This window comes from Gobius niger, assembly GCF_951799975.1.
Source record: "Gobius niger genome assembly, chromosome: 11".
Classification (NCBI taxonomy): Eukaryota; Metazoa; Chordata; class Actinopteri; order Gobiiformes; family Gobiidae; genus Gobius; species Gobius niger.
Window position 1 is genome coordinate 29,290,544 of NC_136862.1, and position 16,812 is coordinate 29,307,355.

At 40.6% G+C, this 16,812-nt stretch overlaps 1 protein-coding gene and 1 long non-coding RNA gene across 3 annotated transcripts in view; one reads left to right on the plus strand and one right to left on the minus strand.

The window, feature by feature from the left end:
* Window positions 1-16,812, minus strand: part of LOC306970430 — a 441,258-nt gene that overhangs the window by 351,942 nt on the left and 72,504 nt on the right. The gene's annotated exons all lie outside the window — the stretch shown is intronic.
* slc25a14 (solute carrier family 25 member 14) lies at window positions 9,398-16,167 on the plus strand. 2 transcript variants are annotated; one of them, XM_079566076.1, is made up of 9 exons: window positions 9,398-9,545; window positions 10,494-10,610; window positions 11,658-11,796; window positions 12,277-12,371; window positions 13,347-13,432; window positions 13,752-13,847; window positions 14,083-14,207; window positions 14,417-14,630; window positions 15,667-16,167. In XM_079566076.1, the coding sequence occupies exons 2-9, from the start codon at window positions 10,547-10,549 to the stop codon at window positions 15,706-15,708; spliced, it is 861 nt and encodes a 286-aa protein (XP_079422202.1). In that variant the 5' UTR covers window positions 9,398-9,545; window positions 10,494-10,546; the 3' UTR covers window positions 15,709-16,167. The 2 variants fall into 2 exon arrangements, with proteins under 2 accessions (XP_079422202.1, XP_079422201.1); XM_079566075.1 differs by lacking the exon at window positions 9,398-9,545 and having other exon boundaries at window positions 10,351-10,610.

A 16,812-nucleotide genomic window follows, 5' to 3' on the forward strand; every position in this document is an offset into this window, starting at 1 on the left:
AACTCGAAATGTAAGCTTCATTATTCTTTTTCATCTTCTCACAAACATGGGAGCTGAGTTAAACTCTAACCACATAGACAGAGCTAACAGAAACCCCAGAGCTTGATGGAGCCATTTTCCGGGAGATTTCACACGATAACATGTTAACGATGTTTTCTCAGCCTCACACTCTCAAAACATCACCTGACGTCTGCTGGAAAAACAGTTTTGCGGAGGAGGGTTTAAAAATAGAACAGGCCTCTTTTTGAAAAAGACATATTTTTTATCTTTATAACTCATGAAAAGAACATTATGAATTGTTTGTGGCAGCGCCGGCTCCAGAACAAACTGACTAAGAGTGCAGTAGAGTTTCAGAAGGGTGAGATTCACGCGTCAGTCAGCGCTCGTGCTTCACAGCTGGACGGTACGGGTTCGATTCCCACCAGGACGGGGCCTTTCTGTGTGGAGTTTGCATGTTCTCCCTGTGCCTGCATAGGTTTCCTCCGGGTACTCTGGTTTCCCCTACCACTAAAAACATGTACAATATATTCCCCTCTGGGGCCAGGACTCCCCTGAAAAAGAGATTATTAATCTCAGTGGGACTATCCTGGTTAAATAAAGGTCAATAATAATAAAACCAAGTATGGAATGACTGAATAATGACTACAATGTGGTGCTTTGAGAAACTTGGCAGCAGAGGCTTGAAAAGCGCAATACAAGCGTAAGCCATAATTATTATTATTAAATTATATTGTGTTGCACCTAAAACTGAGGGTACACACAGTTCAAAATAAGATTGCAATGCACCCGTGCAAACCATGCCTGGTTTGTGGAAACTAGCAAAGATTTTCCATAAACTAACATTAGCTAAAAACAGTATAAAAAGTGGAGAAAAAGCTGAGTCATTACTGGTAAATACATCTAACACACTGTAGTGTTCAAGTGTTTTAATGTGAACAGTAACTCCAGTGTTTTTTAAAATCTCCATTACTTTACTGTCTTGCAAATCCTGTGATGCTTATCGATATGACATGACAGCCCATGGGCTGTTTGCCAAAGACTACGGCTCCTTCCGAAACCATCAAATTGCTAAGAGCTTTTACGCCAAACCGGATGTGCGTCAGCGTCCGCCATGGCAAGTTGCTTCCGAATTGGTCTGTCAGTTAGAAAGTAGCTAGGAAAAGGAGCCTTGATGCTAACTATCATAGCCACTTTAGCATAGGGACCTCTGATGCTAACTAGCATAGCCACTTTAGCATAGGGACCTCTGATGCTAACTATCATAGCCACTTTAGCATAGGGACCTCTGATGCTAACTAGCATAGCCACTTTAGCATAGGGACCTCTGATGCTAACTATCATAGCCACTTTAGCATAGGGACCTCTGGTGCTAACTAACCGGTGATTAGGAGCTATGTTTGTTTATTGTTTATTTATTTAGATCCCCATTAGCTACTAAATAAAGCAGCTATTCTTCCTGGGGTCTTAACAATTTTAAACAAATATTAACATCAAGGCTGTGCAACAATGAAGACAAATACAGAAGTGCACACAAAACACATACCCCCCCACACACACACACACACACACACAGCGAAACACAACGAAACATAACACATATATACTGAACATTAGGGCTGCAACTAACGGTCATTTTGATAGTCGATCAATCCATCAGTTATTTACACAACTAATTGACTGGCTGTAAATAGAGTATTAGGATGGTAAATGTTTTTTCTTTTTTTCTCTCTCTCTTTTCTTTTTCTTCTTTTTCTTTTCCTTTTTTTTTTCTTTTTTCTTTTTTTCTCTCTTCTTTTTCTTTCCTTTTTAGTAAATTTTCTTTCATTTTTCCTTCTTTTCTCTTCCCTTTTTTTTTTAACAAATTTTTAACAGTATTGTCACCTATTTCAATAATCGATTATTAGTCGACCGATCGATTAACTGTTTCAGCCCTACTGAACATGACAATATAACAACATAAACTCTTCTATGAAAACAAATATTACCACACTCGGGGTATCATATCAAATATAACAAAAACATATCAGCTGACATAGCTCATTGTAAAGTCATTACATAGATGATCCAGTTACTCCAAAGTAAGTGCATACAATCTAAGTCGTTTGGAAAAACTAACATTGTGAATCCCAGAAACCAGGAATTGTGGGAGTGAATTCCATGCCACCATTGCTCTATAACACGATGTTCTCTGAAGTTGATTTGTTCGACATGTGCCATCCCATAAGCCACTGCGCCAAACCCCCCCCACCCCCCTCGCCCCCACCCTCGAGTGACTCATGCGCAACCACTGTTGATTGACAGGAGCACATTTAATAATAAAAATAATAATAATTAAAAATTAAGATTCTGCACAAGCCAAACTTTATAAAAGTGATAAATCCATGTTGTCTCCACAGCTCAGTCACATGTCAGTGTTAAAGAGGAAACTCAGGAAACAGATTAAATGCTTTTGTTTTCATTTAGCAGAAACTTAAGCCACGTGGATCATTTGCATAATGTAGCTTTATGAAACAGCTGTTGAAATAAAATAACACTAAAGGGAAATGTTTGGATCATTTGGATTTATTTTTCTCCTTAAATGTCTTTGTTTGGACACTATGCTGTTGTTGGACACTGTACAGTAGGGGGCGACATGCACTTTTGTTTGTCCTCACTCCACCAATAACTTTAAAGAAGAAGAAAAACAGCTGTTGATGATGTCACTTCCCTTTCCCCTGTTTAAGGATGGACGGATTTTGCAAATTCTGCTGAAGGTCTAGTTCCCTAACTGCATAGATCTAACAGTCGACCCCATGAAAGGTTAAGGAGTTAGTTGCTAGTGTTAGTGCTTAGAGGCGACAATTTGATGGTTTCAGACGCAGCCTGATATGGGCGTGGTCAGGCATCTACATCATCACTCAACGCCCAAGTGCTGCTCCAATGTTCAAGTTGTCTGGAGGCATGTGTCCTCCCCTTGGTTAGCATGTGGCTAATATACCAAGGATACATCAGTGTAGCCTTCGCTGCCTTGCTCAAGCCAGAATGCACCACGGCTCTCAAGAAAAGAAAAAATCACTGTTAAATCACTTAAGTTCCACTTTTTAAGGAAAAAAAAAATCATGCTTTAACTTGTTTAAGGGCTCTGCAGACAGTGGTCATTATAGGACTTTGTCTTTTTAGTTAACAATAGAAAAAATAATTCTAGGATTTGTTTTGCTAACTTTGATAACATATATACAACCTTAAAGCAAATTTCCTCGCTTCATGGAGCAACAAAAGAACCAGATTTGTTCCATGGGCTTTGAATTTAATTGACATGAGGCACTTTTACATTCTTATTTAAAGTTTTTAGTCACCCTTTCGAGTTTCACTTTGTATTTTCAGATAGTTTTCATCATCTCTGACTGCTTGTTATTTATTTAGATTCTGTAAAAAACATAATTATACTTTCACCCCCAGCGCTTCAGAATCCCCTCCGCCTCAGCAGATCCTCCCCATATCTTCCTTTTTTATTTTGTGATGTCACTTCCTGTAGTTTTTGAAGTGTGTTCCATTAGCAGCTCTTTTTGGACCAAGGTACTTGCTTCGGACTGGAAGAAAGTGAGTTTGAAGGTACTGCCTTCAACACCAAGGCCAGGGAAGGTACCTAGGCTTTGGGAAACAGCCCTGAACTCTATAGAGCTCAACAGTCTCACCCACTTCCGGTCACGCGTCTGAGTACAGGCATAAAAAAATCCCGTACATTTTTAGCAAAAAAATGTAAATATAGGGATAAATCAAAACGCCAGCTACTCAGCTATGTGCCAACTCATGGACATAAAACACACAAGGTTAAATTGAAGATTTGTCTAAAACGTTATAAACTGAAAAGTTACAAAAACTTGTCTTGTATTGTCAAGCATGAGTGTTTTCTTTCTTGTAAAATATTTGTGCAATAGCTGGTTAGCACATGACTGGCCGTGCTTTATCTTAATATGTAAAGGGATTTTTAATGTCCAAACCAATGGGCGCTGGCTGCCCTGCTTTATGACCACGACACTGGGGGCCGCCATTGCTGTAGTACCTCCATATCGCCACTAGGCCCCCATTGAAAAGCATTGGAGTTTAGACACCTTAAAAACAACTTTAACTCCTGGTTTCTTTAAGGCTGGTTTTCGTAAGAAGAATTTTTTAAATCTCGTACTTAATGAGGCTCGGACTGTTAGCTTTGGAGCAGCGCGAGCTACACGTCACGCAAGGGCCGAGTCTACAGTGAAGATCCCGCCCGTGTGTCCTTTTTAGGAACATGCTTCGTCAGAGCTGGGGAGGCGGAGTCTGTAAATCCACCATGAATTCCCCCACGGCCGTGGTCATTATGGTAAACGGGGAGGAGTGAGCAGAAGACGTCCATTATTTTTTACAGTCTATGGTCCAAACTCAGGCATGTGACCGTAAGTGGGTGGGACTCAGATTGTGATGTCATGTCGCTCAGCATCATTGGAATTCAGAAATAAGAAAGAGATTTTAAAAGGTAAAATACTGGACATGAAAACGCTTGGACACCACAGTGTGTTTGATGTACAGTATTTACCAGCAGTGACTTATTTTTTAAATGCTTTATCTAAATATAGAAATACACATATAAACAATATATATACATTCATACACATTCAACATGTAAATAAATGTGCAATTAAAAAAAAGTAACCCTGCATATTCCATCTGCCTCCTTCTTAGGGTAAAAAGAACTCCTCACACTAAGCACTCCACCGCCCTCTGCTGGTCTCGTGAATCGCACGTTTTGGGATGTAACTACAACTCAAAGCCTATGTGTCGCTCCTGTATTGCCCTATGTCACTGACTGGGGCAAAAGTCAACCAATTCAATCTGCCCCCCACACACATGACACACAATAGAAGCCTCTCATTGTGCCCAATATACTGGAGGTTTCGGGGCTTTTCAGGCCATTCCTGTGAGTCAGCAGTTACCCAGGCGTAATTCACAGCACCCAAACAATCTGGACGTGCAAAGAGTGAGAGTGACATGACTTTTCTACACAGGAATTAAAGGCTCTAAACTAAGATTCCTGGAAGTTGTCTGAGACCTTACTGAGTGGTGGAACTATACGCCAATACTGGTGAGTCTTAAAAACATGCTGATGTCATATCATTCGGACGAAACAGATTGAATAGTGATTTGTGGTAATTGAAATAGAGGCAGGTAAAGAGTTAATATGCATAGTTTACGGTAGTGGTTGGATGAGTGTGATGGTGTGAAAGACCATATTGAGTCAAAATGTTTCATGATTGTCTTGTTTCTTAAGATATAATACTTTCAAAACCAACTCTGCCTGGATCTGAGGGAAGGACATCCGTTAAAACAACCTTAATAAGGCGAGACACTGCAGGCGAATAGGGAAAAAATGTAAATTTACAGATATCAATTTGAAACTTTTGCTGTCGATCACTGGCATAAATGTGAGAAAAAAATACATTGCAAGTTTTCTGTCATTTTGTCTTTTCATATAAGAACAAGGTGTTTTATGCCTAAAAATGCCCCAAATTTCCCATCTTTTCGGCGACGAAATCTGAATAACGGATAGAGCTACATTCAAATTTATTGTTTCATTTTATTGATGAATGAGTTACAAAGACGTTTTCAGAGGGGATTTTGGATTTGCAATTTTCACCTCATTTTTTGACATTCAAAACTCAATAAATGGGGCTTAGGGATTAAATAATAAAAAATCCCTCTGAAAAAATCTTCCAAATATTGTTCAGTCCAAGGCTGGAAAATGTGAAGTCTTTAGGTCCGACTGACGTGGACATAGTGTCGCCACAATGACAGAAAAATGTGTTTTGAGAAAAAGGCCCTTGAAATTTTGTTCTCCCATATAAGTCTATGGGGGAACATTGAATCAGCGCAATATTTAAACATGTTACTGTGAAGATTAGGCATGTTTTCTGTTTCCGGGTGAAAGCTTATATGTTCAGAGACCAATTTGGCCCAAAACCTGAAAACTTAAAAAATTGAGTTTTGCCTGCAGTGTCTCCCCTTAAGTCCATCTCTCGAATCCCTTTTGAAGCTATTGACTTCTCGCTGACAAGGCTAAAAATGCTGTATTTGTTTTACTAGCTCTTGAAGATGTCCCTGAAGGCGCAGCTGGTGTCCATGTTGCTGTGTTGCGTGTACGGAGTGGCTTCGCTGTTCTGCATGAACCCGAACCGCAACAACTGCCTCTCGACCGGAGCGAGGTGAGTCTTCAACATAGAGGCAAACCTTGGAGGGAAAAGATAAAACATAGGCTTACCCACAAAACAAACTGCTTCAGCCTCAACGGGATCATGACTGAAGTAAATATGTCACTGTGCTAAGATCTTATAATGAAATCAAAATCTTTTTTTTGTGTTTGTTCAGGAGCCTGTCCTCGGTCTTGCAGCACGTCTCTCAAAGGGTTCTTGGACTGCTCCGAACTACTCTATGATCCTGAAGGACATGAAATGATGGAGACAACTGACTTACAGCATAGGTCTGGGAAGATGTTCATGGGTCTTCGGTGTTTTTTTTTCCGGTAAAGGTCTCCAGACTGACTGACTGCAAGATGGACTGTGAATGTTATGCATGCAGCAAGGAGGTCTATAGGTTTGGATGTAAGAGCCAGTTTGGAGCCTCTGGTGCAGGGGTAGGCAACGTCAGGCCCGGGGGCCAAAACCGGCCCTCCATCATCAAACTCTGGCCCTCGAGATGATTTTGAGAAATATTATGGTAAATGGTCTCAACTTATACAGAGCTTTTCCACATACATTAGGCACTCAAAGCGCTTTACAGCAAGGAACCACTCACCCATTCATACTCTCATTCAGACATCAATGTACGCAGACACTGGGGGCAATGTGGGTGAAATGTCTTGCCCAAGGACACAACGACAGTGTACACTTTTAGGAGGTGGGATTCAAACCCCCGACCTTCTGATCATGAGACGACCTGCTCTACCATCTGTGCCACTGTCGCCCCAAATCAGAAATGAAATGCCTGTTAAAGTACTCTAGAAATGTGAAAAATACTGTCAATTCCTTGAAATGTCTTAGCAGAGCACCCTTTTAGGCCATAATCCTAAAATAAGACTCTAAGAACACTGACTTAAATCTAAAGATTGAGTAGATTTGGTCTGGCCTTAAAGCAGATATAACCTATTCATTCCAATGGAACAAGCACACGTTTTTTTCTTAATTCAGATTATTTTGTGTAATTTCCAGGGAAAAAAAAAACATTTTCACAGTTAAAGTTAATGTGGGGGATTTCTATTTTTTCCATTGGCACTGGTGTTTTTATCTGATCTTAAATCAGTTCAAACAGACTCAAATTTAACATAAAAACAACTTAAATCTAATTTAAGATGGACATTTTTCCAGTGTGTCTGATGTACAACACTGGCATATGCAGAAAGTGATGCTTTACTTCAATTGCTTTAATTGGAGGGTCCGGCCCTTGGTCTTTTGACGATGAAGAAACCCGGCCCTCCACCGAGCAAACTTGCCTCCCCCTGCTCTAGTGAGGCTGCTGCTGAAGAAGAGGGGGATGTTTTTGCGGGCTGCCAAAAGATCCCCGTGGCCATAATTCCTTGATGTTTACCTCGGTCGGGCGGGCACATTTTGCAGACAGCAGCTTAGGCCAAGTCAATACTAGATTGCATGTCGATACAGCAGATTCCCATACGAACAGTGATGGTGCTGAGGAAGTGAGGAGAGGCGGGACAGTAAGTGTGACAGAATTAAATGGTGTGAAGATATTTGCGTATGCTGGGAAAGGTTTTGATCGCGAAAAATAAATGAAGGTAACAATGAAGTGAATCTACTCTTTGAACATGTAAGCAAAGTAACACAAATGCTGGCTCATATTTGACCGTTAGTTTGTTTTCCGTCTTGTAAAGCGATGTTTAAATAGCAAATCAATGCTGCCGGTTCAAGCAATGAGAATACTTTTGATATATATGCGCAAAAAAGTAGAAGCTTGGAGTGTTTTTTTATAAGACAGGATTGTGTGGCTGTAAAATCAAAGGCGAAACCTGGAGACAAGCGGTTTTAAAATGCTGTTCTGAAAGGGTTCGTGTCGTGAAAACTGCTATAAATCTGCTCTTTTCATGTGGATTGTCAATTTCAATGCTTGGTGTTTTATTCAATTGCTTGTTACTTCTTTGAATAAAAATAAAATGAAAGTTAGGCTGTTGCCTTTATTGTATGTTATTCTAAAGTTATTACATACATACATACACTCTGTATATAACAACATTTCTGCATGTAGTTAAAATGCAATGAATAGGCTGTGTTTACGTGAGTGAGGTGGAGGGCAACTGGAAATTCTATGGCAGTAACTATGGTAACTGGCGAACTGCAGAATTTTTGTCAGTTCTTGCCTAATATCTCAGTCATTACTGGGAGAATCCACAGGAAACAAAAACGGTCTCAAAGTTCATTGTCTTTTCTGTCAGCACAAAAAAACTAATGTCCAATTATTTCCTCGTCCAAAAGTGGAGACAATATTGAAAAACCTGAGCATGATGTTGGTCAGTAAAAAGGACTTTCAGCCATAAAAATAAAGTGGCAAGTTTGTGAATCCAGTCACTCTCAAATACTGTTGAGGAAAAACATTTGACATTTTTTGTTTTGGAGATTTCTTCCAAAAACTGTATTTCTCCCATAGAGCTATATTGGCCCCTGCCCTCTTCCTGAGATTATAACACCATCACATTCTAAAACGTGAACACAACATATTATTAATATATTACCAATATCTGTTTGTAAATGCTAACTGTGTAGGTAAACTGATTGGCTAGATTGTTTTGGGTACATCGCAACCAACAGCTCTAATTCATTAAAGAATCTTGCATTTGTAGACCCCATTGATGCAAAAAATATATGTTCACACTCATTCAAACATTTAAGGTCATTTATAATGTCCTTATATGAAGTTAACCTATGGGTTACGTTCACGTTCTACAATTTGATGTTGTTATAATCTCAGATGGAAGGCAGGGACCAATACAACTCTATGGGAGAGGGTTTTCTGTGTATTTCTGGGCTTCTCTGTCTGCACAAATAATTATGTTTTCTCATAAATGTATCTAAACGTGGCATCAAAATATTAGCCCGGCTAGCCTTACTCACTTCTTTCTCTTTATATTTGGAATACAGTATAATCGAAAGAAATTATCAGATTAGAATAAGCAGAGAATAGTATAGCTGGTCAGAATATCAGAATATCGCTGTAATATTAGTCACTATTTGTGTATTTTCAGTTACTAGATTTCTATCTTTCTCCCATAGAGTTGTTCTGGCACCTGCTCCACCTGTTATTATGACGTCACCATATTAATCTGTGATTTTTTACCTTTTACTTTGAAGCTTCGACTTCCTGTTGCTATGACTACACTCCGTCTCCAGGACCGTTAGCGGCAGCATGAGGAACCGAAGGTGAGGATGACAGCGGGCAACTTTTTAGCTTTTTACTCCACCAAAGTCTCACATTGTTAGGGCCTTGGACGTCGGGCGCAACTCTTGAGACGATGACGTGTCTTTAAACCCCTAAATGTAAGTGATCGCTTTCTTCTATGCTTTTAAATGGCGTTCACTTTACTTGTTGCTGCCACGATCACGAGTGTTGTGCGCCGAAGTGTTAGCGGCTAGCAGCGGTTAGCATTTCGAGCATTTCCAGCGGGTCATCATGTGTATTTTGAGTATTCCCTCACTTAATTGCTAACATTTTTTACAAAGTCATTTGGGCTGTAAGATAAAAAAAACGAAAGATGTATAGTTGCACGTCTATGCTCGCTGTTTACGATAAATGCGAACTTAAATCCAAACAGCTGTTGTTTATCACATGCTCGTCTCTGCCTCAACATCAGCCAATAGAAATGCGCCTTTGAATGATTGACGTAGACCGCGACCAATGGAAATTCCGCTTGGTTGGTTGTTACACGTTCACGACCTTGCTTTTTTTTTTAACTACTCTATTTTAATTATAAATAGTAATAATTTACGTTTTATTTTCAATGTTGTCCCATGACTCCTTAACTGTCCTCGTGGTCAATGATTTTTCAAATTTGTCAAAGTGTGTGTTTTTTTTTTTTAGAAATGAATTACACATGTTGTATTTAAAAAAAAACGTTATTACTACGTCCAAATTGCATACGGTGTGCTAAGCTGTTAAAAAGCAGCTATAGCATCTTTAAGAAAGAAACCAAATTAAAGCCCACCCCTTTGACATGGCAACCAATAGGGAAGCTCAGAGCATGATTGACAGGTTGCTCGGCCAGTGAAAGCACCACAACAGAGGACCGGGGCTGTGCGGGCTGCTCTCGGCGCTGCAGTTCGCGGAGATGCTGATGCTGAGGGAGAGCTCATGCTGATCCGTAGCTAGCCGTCGTTGGGTTTTTATTTTCCACCCCCCACCCTCCTCAACGTTTACCGAGATGCTGTACAGTCTAAAGCTCCAGCCCTGCATTGACCTGTGCGTGGGCGCCCTGCTCTTGTTTCTAGCGGCTCTGCAGCAGGTGGAAGCCGCCTCTGCAGCCACTGCCGCTGGATCGGAGATGGCCAGCCTCAACTGGAAGCCCTTCATCTACGGGGGGATGGCCTCGATTGTCGCAGAATTCGGTACGCAGCGCATGCACCACCACTGCAACGCGGAAATCCAGACCCGTGGATGCATCTATCGTGCATCTGCTTCGCTATGAAAGGAGCTTGTTTACGAAACTAGCACAACAGAAGTACGAATAATGTGTCAACGCTTGGATGTCTTATGCGTAGTTGGTTATTGCTGAAAATAGTGTTCCCACCGGTATGTGACGGTTGTACTTCTGAACTTATTAGCTCTGCCTTCAAGCACATATTCTTGCACCATCCACACTGTACAGTATTAAAATGAATGAATGTATTGGTTCAAATGTGAAGACACCGGCAGTTTTCACCACTTTCAACTATATATTATTTCACTTCACTGAGCGGCGCTACCTACAGGCTAACTTAAATCTATATTATATCTAAAATAAAACTACGCCCTTCTATTGTATTAATGTTTTAGATGTATTAGATGTTTTATGTTTACCTTAGTCTGAGTGTGCTTTGAGAGTCTTAAATTCCAGGGAGGAGCTACTAAGACCATCTAAATATAGTGCTGTATCATGTGTATTTCTTCTAATATCAAGTGTCTTGTTAGCAATTTGTTAAGTAAATCAAAACAACACAAAGGGGGTTGCTCTAAAGAACGTTACATACTACAGAATGAGATTCTTGCAGGAGAATTATTGTTGCAATAACATTTAAAGCGTTATTTTGTGTTCAATTAGTAATAGAATAAGTCAATCAGAAAATCAACCAGATGCAACTGTGCAATTCAACTAAACAGGTTATATGTGGGGAAAATTCACTTTGTTTATGGTTTGCATTAACAAATGATCAACAGGCTCTGGATAACAAAGAGACACGCCGCCTTCAAGATGTTCAAGGAAGTGTTTGTATAGTGGTTTCAGGGTGAATCACGCCTTATTTAAGCATAGTGTTGTACTGTAGCTCCTTTGGGGTTCGAGCATACAGTTCCCTCTTCTGAATGTGGCAGCGTTGATTCCAGGCAAAGAAAATGGTTATAAATGATTGATTATGTGTGTGTACTTAACATTGTTTTGTGTCGACTCTCTTTCTCAGGCACGTTCCCCATAGATTTGACCAAAACGCGGCTGCAGGTCCAAGGCCAGTCCCAGTACACAGAGGTGCGCTACAGAGGCATGTTCCACGCTCTGTTCAGGATCGGCAAAGAGGAGGGCGTCCGGGCTCTGTACTCAGGGTGAGGGGAGGCCAGGCCTGCTTTGTACCTTCACCACGACAAACCCAATTTAGAAGTTCGAATGATTGCGTGCAACCTCATATTTGACACAAACGTTGGCGTTGCTGTGTCAAGGGGAGCAGATTTCATTCCCTGAATGAGTGGGGCTTCTTTTCTGTAATCTGTCACATCGGAGAAATTGGACTGCAATTATAATTCCACAAACAACATAAACATGGGTTGATGGTGGAATAGGCAGTATGAGGTTGATCTCTAGCTAGATTCCCCTGACTCACAGAAGAGATATGCTAAGTGCTGTTGCATTTGTTCAAGGAGGTGATCGTATAATAGCATCTTATCACCTCGAACTGAAGTTTTATAAAAAAGGGAGCTGCAGAGTGGAGGGAAAGAACGTGCTAAAGTGATAACGATCTACAACACTGATACAGAAATCAGCAGATGTTTAGTTTTTTTTTAAAGATGGTTAATGTTTGTTGGCAGAATTTCTCCAGCTCTGCTGAGACAAGCTTCATATGGGACAATCAAGATCGGGACATACAACACTTTAAAGCGGCTGTTTGTCACTCGGCCAGAAGGTAAGCCAATCCTCTTTTGGATTACATTTACATTTGGTAAAGTTATCATTATTGCATGTTTTAGTCTATTTCCTAATACTTGCACAGTAACACACAAGCCCATTACAGCACAAAACACATTGGGGGTCATTTATCAAGGTAGGTGTTAAATAGCGGGTGCAAGCTCAAAAATAAAATATGCTATTTTATAGGCATGTTGCACTTAATGTATCATTTGATGATGCATGTATTACAGTATTGGGGCCCAAAATCACTCTGTTGGTGATCCACTTTTGCATGTGCTACTCACTGTGCACATGAGCGATGCTTAGTAAATGACCCCCATTATGTTAAATCAATGAGAACATTAAAATCTACTTTACAACAATGCTGTTCAGATTTCTGCTCTTTTGATAATGAATGAAGGGACCCCAGGAAGATTAAGTGGCCATTAAATGGGCAGCTAATGGGAATCCAAATAAAACAATAATCAATGGCTTTTCTGGTGAGCCACTATTTGATTATGTATCCGAAGTACTGAAGTACAATAGCACAGCTGTCATAAATGTGCCTTTTGACTATAGTCCACATTTGAACACATTCATGAGCATTGAAAAAAGCATGTGATACAATGCCAAACGGAAGCATTTCATAACATATTTGTAAAGGTTTGCTGTTAAATAAACAATGACTTCCACTAAATTATAACTTTAGTGATAGTGAATTGGTATTAGTCCAGTTGCTTTGGAAAAGAGTTGTTTATTACTAGTAAGAATTACTGTCCTAAAACTTAAAGCCGAACCTGTCCAAACCCGTGCGTCCTCTTTCTTGGATCATGGGGCGACTTCATTTGCAACTTAAATCAAAGGCATATGACCTGAACATTCACATTTTTCAAGAATGAATGAAAGAAGTGCTACTGAAGACGCAACAAACCTAAGAAGTTAGTATTTTTGCTGCTTTCCCGACGCTCAGCTGTTATTTGATTCTGTGCAGATGAGACGATGGTCATAAACGTCTTCTGCGGAGTGGTGTCTGGAGTCCTGTCGTCCTCTTTGGCCAATCCCACAGATGTCCTCAAGGTTTAACAGAGTCCTGCTTAATATTCCCAATATATGTCACATTCACATGTCACTAATATTAACAACAATTTTTTATAAGTATCAAAGTGGATCAATGTGGAGCGTTTTTCAGATAATATATTTGATATAGCTTTGTATCCTTAAATTATATTTTACATCACAACCCATTCATAGTATATCATTTGGACGGTGAAAAGTCCTTAATATCCATTCATAACAAGAAAAAGTCATGTCATACAAGCATCTGTGACTGTAGCCGGCCATGTGTACGAGTTAATTGCGTGCTTAAATGAATAATAACATGACGTTGCGTTTTCAGATCCGGATGCAGGCGCAGGGCAGTCTGCTGCAAGGAAGCATGATGTCCAACTTCATCAACATCTACCAGAATGAGGGCACCAGAGGTCTGTGGAGGGTGAGAGATCCGATATGAGAAAACACGTCAAACGTTCTTGAGCCACACAACTTTGACAACTAAGTAATGATTGAGATTAGATTTATGAGTTTACGGTGCATATGGTAAACATACACTACGTCTAACCTAATGGAAAAGCATTTTCTCCTTCGAAAGCATCATCCACAAACTGTGGATGATGAATAACACTGTGTTTCATCTGATGTTTTAACCTTTGCTTTTTTTTTCTCCTCAGGGCGTGATCCCAACAGCTCAGCGAGCCGCCATTGTTGTGGGAGTGGAACTTCCTGTTTATGACATCACCAAGAAGCACCTCCTTGGTTCCGGACTCATGGGAGACACCATTCTGACTCATTTTATGTGAGTGCACACAATATGCTACTTAATATTTGTCTATTTTACTACAAACCCTTAATATGGGGAAAACCGCAGAGAGCGGCTAGGGGCCGCTCCGAGACCACCTGTTTAACCCAAAAGTGCTGCGGCCGAAAGTCCTTTTAGGTTGACCTAACTAGAGCCTGTGTGAAAACACGATTAAACTGATCTTTAACTGTTGTTTTTGTGCACAGCTCCAGTTTTACGTGTGGCCTTGCGGGGGCACTGGCGTCTAACCCGGTGGACGTGGTGAGGACGCGGATGATGAACCAGCGTGTGACGTCAGGTGCGCCGCTGTACAAGGGGACCCTGGACGGACTGATGCAGACCTGGAGGAACGAGGGCTTCTTCGCGCTCTACAAAGGGTTCTGGCCCAACTGGCTCCGGCTCGGGCCCTGGAACATCATCGTATCCTTTAAACGCGCCAACCATGAACAGGGGTTTTAGTGGACTTTGGGAGGCGGTGGATCTCTGGTCTAGATAAAAACTCAGTACACTGCCTTATGTCACCATATAGCCGATAGTTATTGTTTGTATGTAACAGACGGTGTTTCAGCAGGAAAAGTAACACAGGTGGGGAGTCTGGGGTCCTCTCCAATTTTAGGTGACCATATCCTGTTTTAATCAGCCTTATTACACAGCGATAAAAATACTTTATTCTTTTTAAGTTTAGTGGAAAGTAATCATAAAGTATTGTTTAGCGCAACACTCACTTTTAGAGTTGCTATTTGTTTGTTGCTTTGTTTAAAAACCATTTACCAGAATTGTCTGATTTTTTTTAATTTTTGAGCGCCCCGGAATAGAAGCCGCACCAACTAAATTCAAAAAGGAAAAAGTACTTATATTGGCCGCACTTGTCTATAAGGTGCGGATGTCTGTCCATGTTGTAACATGAGACAGACACTGCACCAGAGCCGAGGGGGGAGAGCGGTGCAGGACAGGTTATGCCCACAGAGCAGAAACACAGGCAAGTGTCCCTCCTCTTTGCCGTTTCATTCTCCTCTCCTCCTCGCTTGTTTTTGCACAAACACCGCGCTGCACTCTCCGTACTTTTACACACTAACTGGACACCAAACTAAATATTTAGCCCACTGTTTAAAACTAAAGAGCATAAGGTGATGGTCTTGGTGGCACTGGCCCTCTCCATGGCTCAGAAACATGACCAATACACACACTCGGCACGGACACCTGCTCCGTCTGTGAGCTGCGCCTTGTGGAGAGAACAAAGCACACTGAAGCCAAAACCAGGAGTCCTGACCTTCTGTTGTTGTTGCCTTCATAATGGGCTGATTCAGTGGAAATATTATTTATTATTCACTTGATAGATGTAGCCTGATTCCATCTGGTGGTAGAACCATCTATATGAGGTTGATTTTTGTCAAATAAAAAGTGGCTAACAGCTTGAGAAGATAGAATCCAAACTTTCCTTAACACTAACTCCCAGTTCTTTATCACCTTTGAGCAGCTGAAGAAACTCCCCTTTTAACCGTGCAGGACTTGAAGTTTGTATCTGCACACAGTCGCACGTCACTGGGACAAGAAGACTTTGAAGGCACTCCTCTATCACTAGCACACTGTCCACCGTTTATAGTTTACCATCGACGTTTCAACCTTCTGCCCAGTGTAGAATATGTCAAGATTTCAAGATTTTGGGCATCACATAATGTATGTCACCTTTTTGAACTTTTATGGCTGCTGTTTAAAGTTCTACTTTGACCGGGGGCCTAAAGGGTTTTTTAAATGACATTATTTATTAATATGGGAAATGCTTGACCCATTTATGACTTACAGATATTTATTTATTTTTAAATAACCCATTGCGTTGGTTATGTAGACCGCGATGTAATGCACTGTCTTTTTATCGTGAGAACCATACATTACTCCTACAATCTGAGTGTCGAGAAGTGTCTATTCTATCAATTAAATATTACAGAAAGGGAGCGATTCAGAATTTGAACATACCCAAAATATAAATATTCAAAATAAAGTGATAAACTCAGGGTGGATAGAATAGATTTCCTAAAAAATGAAATAATAAGTTCTTCTCGGTGGTAGAGCGCTAGTCTTATCACTGGAAGATCGATAGTTCCAATGCTCGACACTTCTTCATCCGCTTCGACTTGAATGTGGCGTGACCCGGTAACCTGGTCATTTAGTTTCAGAACTGGCTTTCCACGGGGTCTGAGGGAGGGAACGGCCCACAGTAGCGCTTTGAGAAACATGTGTCGTATGAAAAGAGCAATATCGTTTTAAAGTCAGTTGCACAATATTGACAGCGTTTAAACTGCAGGCTTTGCCATTTGATAAAAGTTTGCAAGTCATTTTCTGCTTTAGATTGCGCCGCCCTACAGTTCCTTTGTGTTGCTGGTAGTTCAGAGGATTACGTAGGTCTTGAGCTGTTTTTTGTTGCTGTTTTTTTCTCTTGAAAGTCGATTACCTGGTTTTCACACAAGTTCACACACTGGCTTCTTGAAGCAAACTGAACCCAGTTACAGTTTGTCGCGATTTCTTTTTTCATTATTATGTTTATGACTGATGATTTATCGCTGCCAAAAGCGATTGTTACTGTTGCACTGGTACATGTCATGTA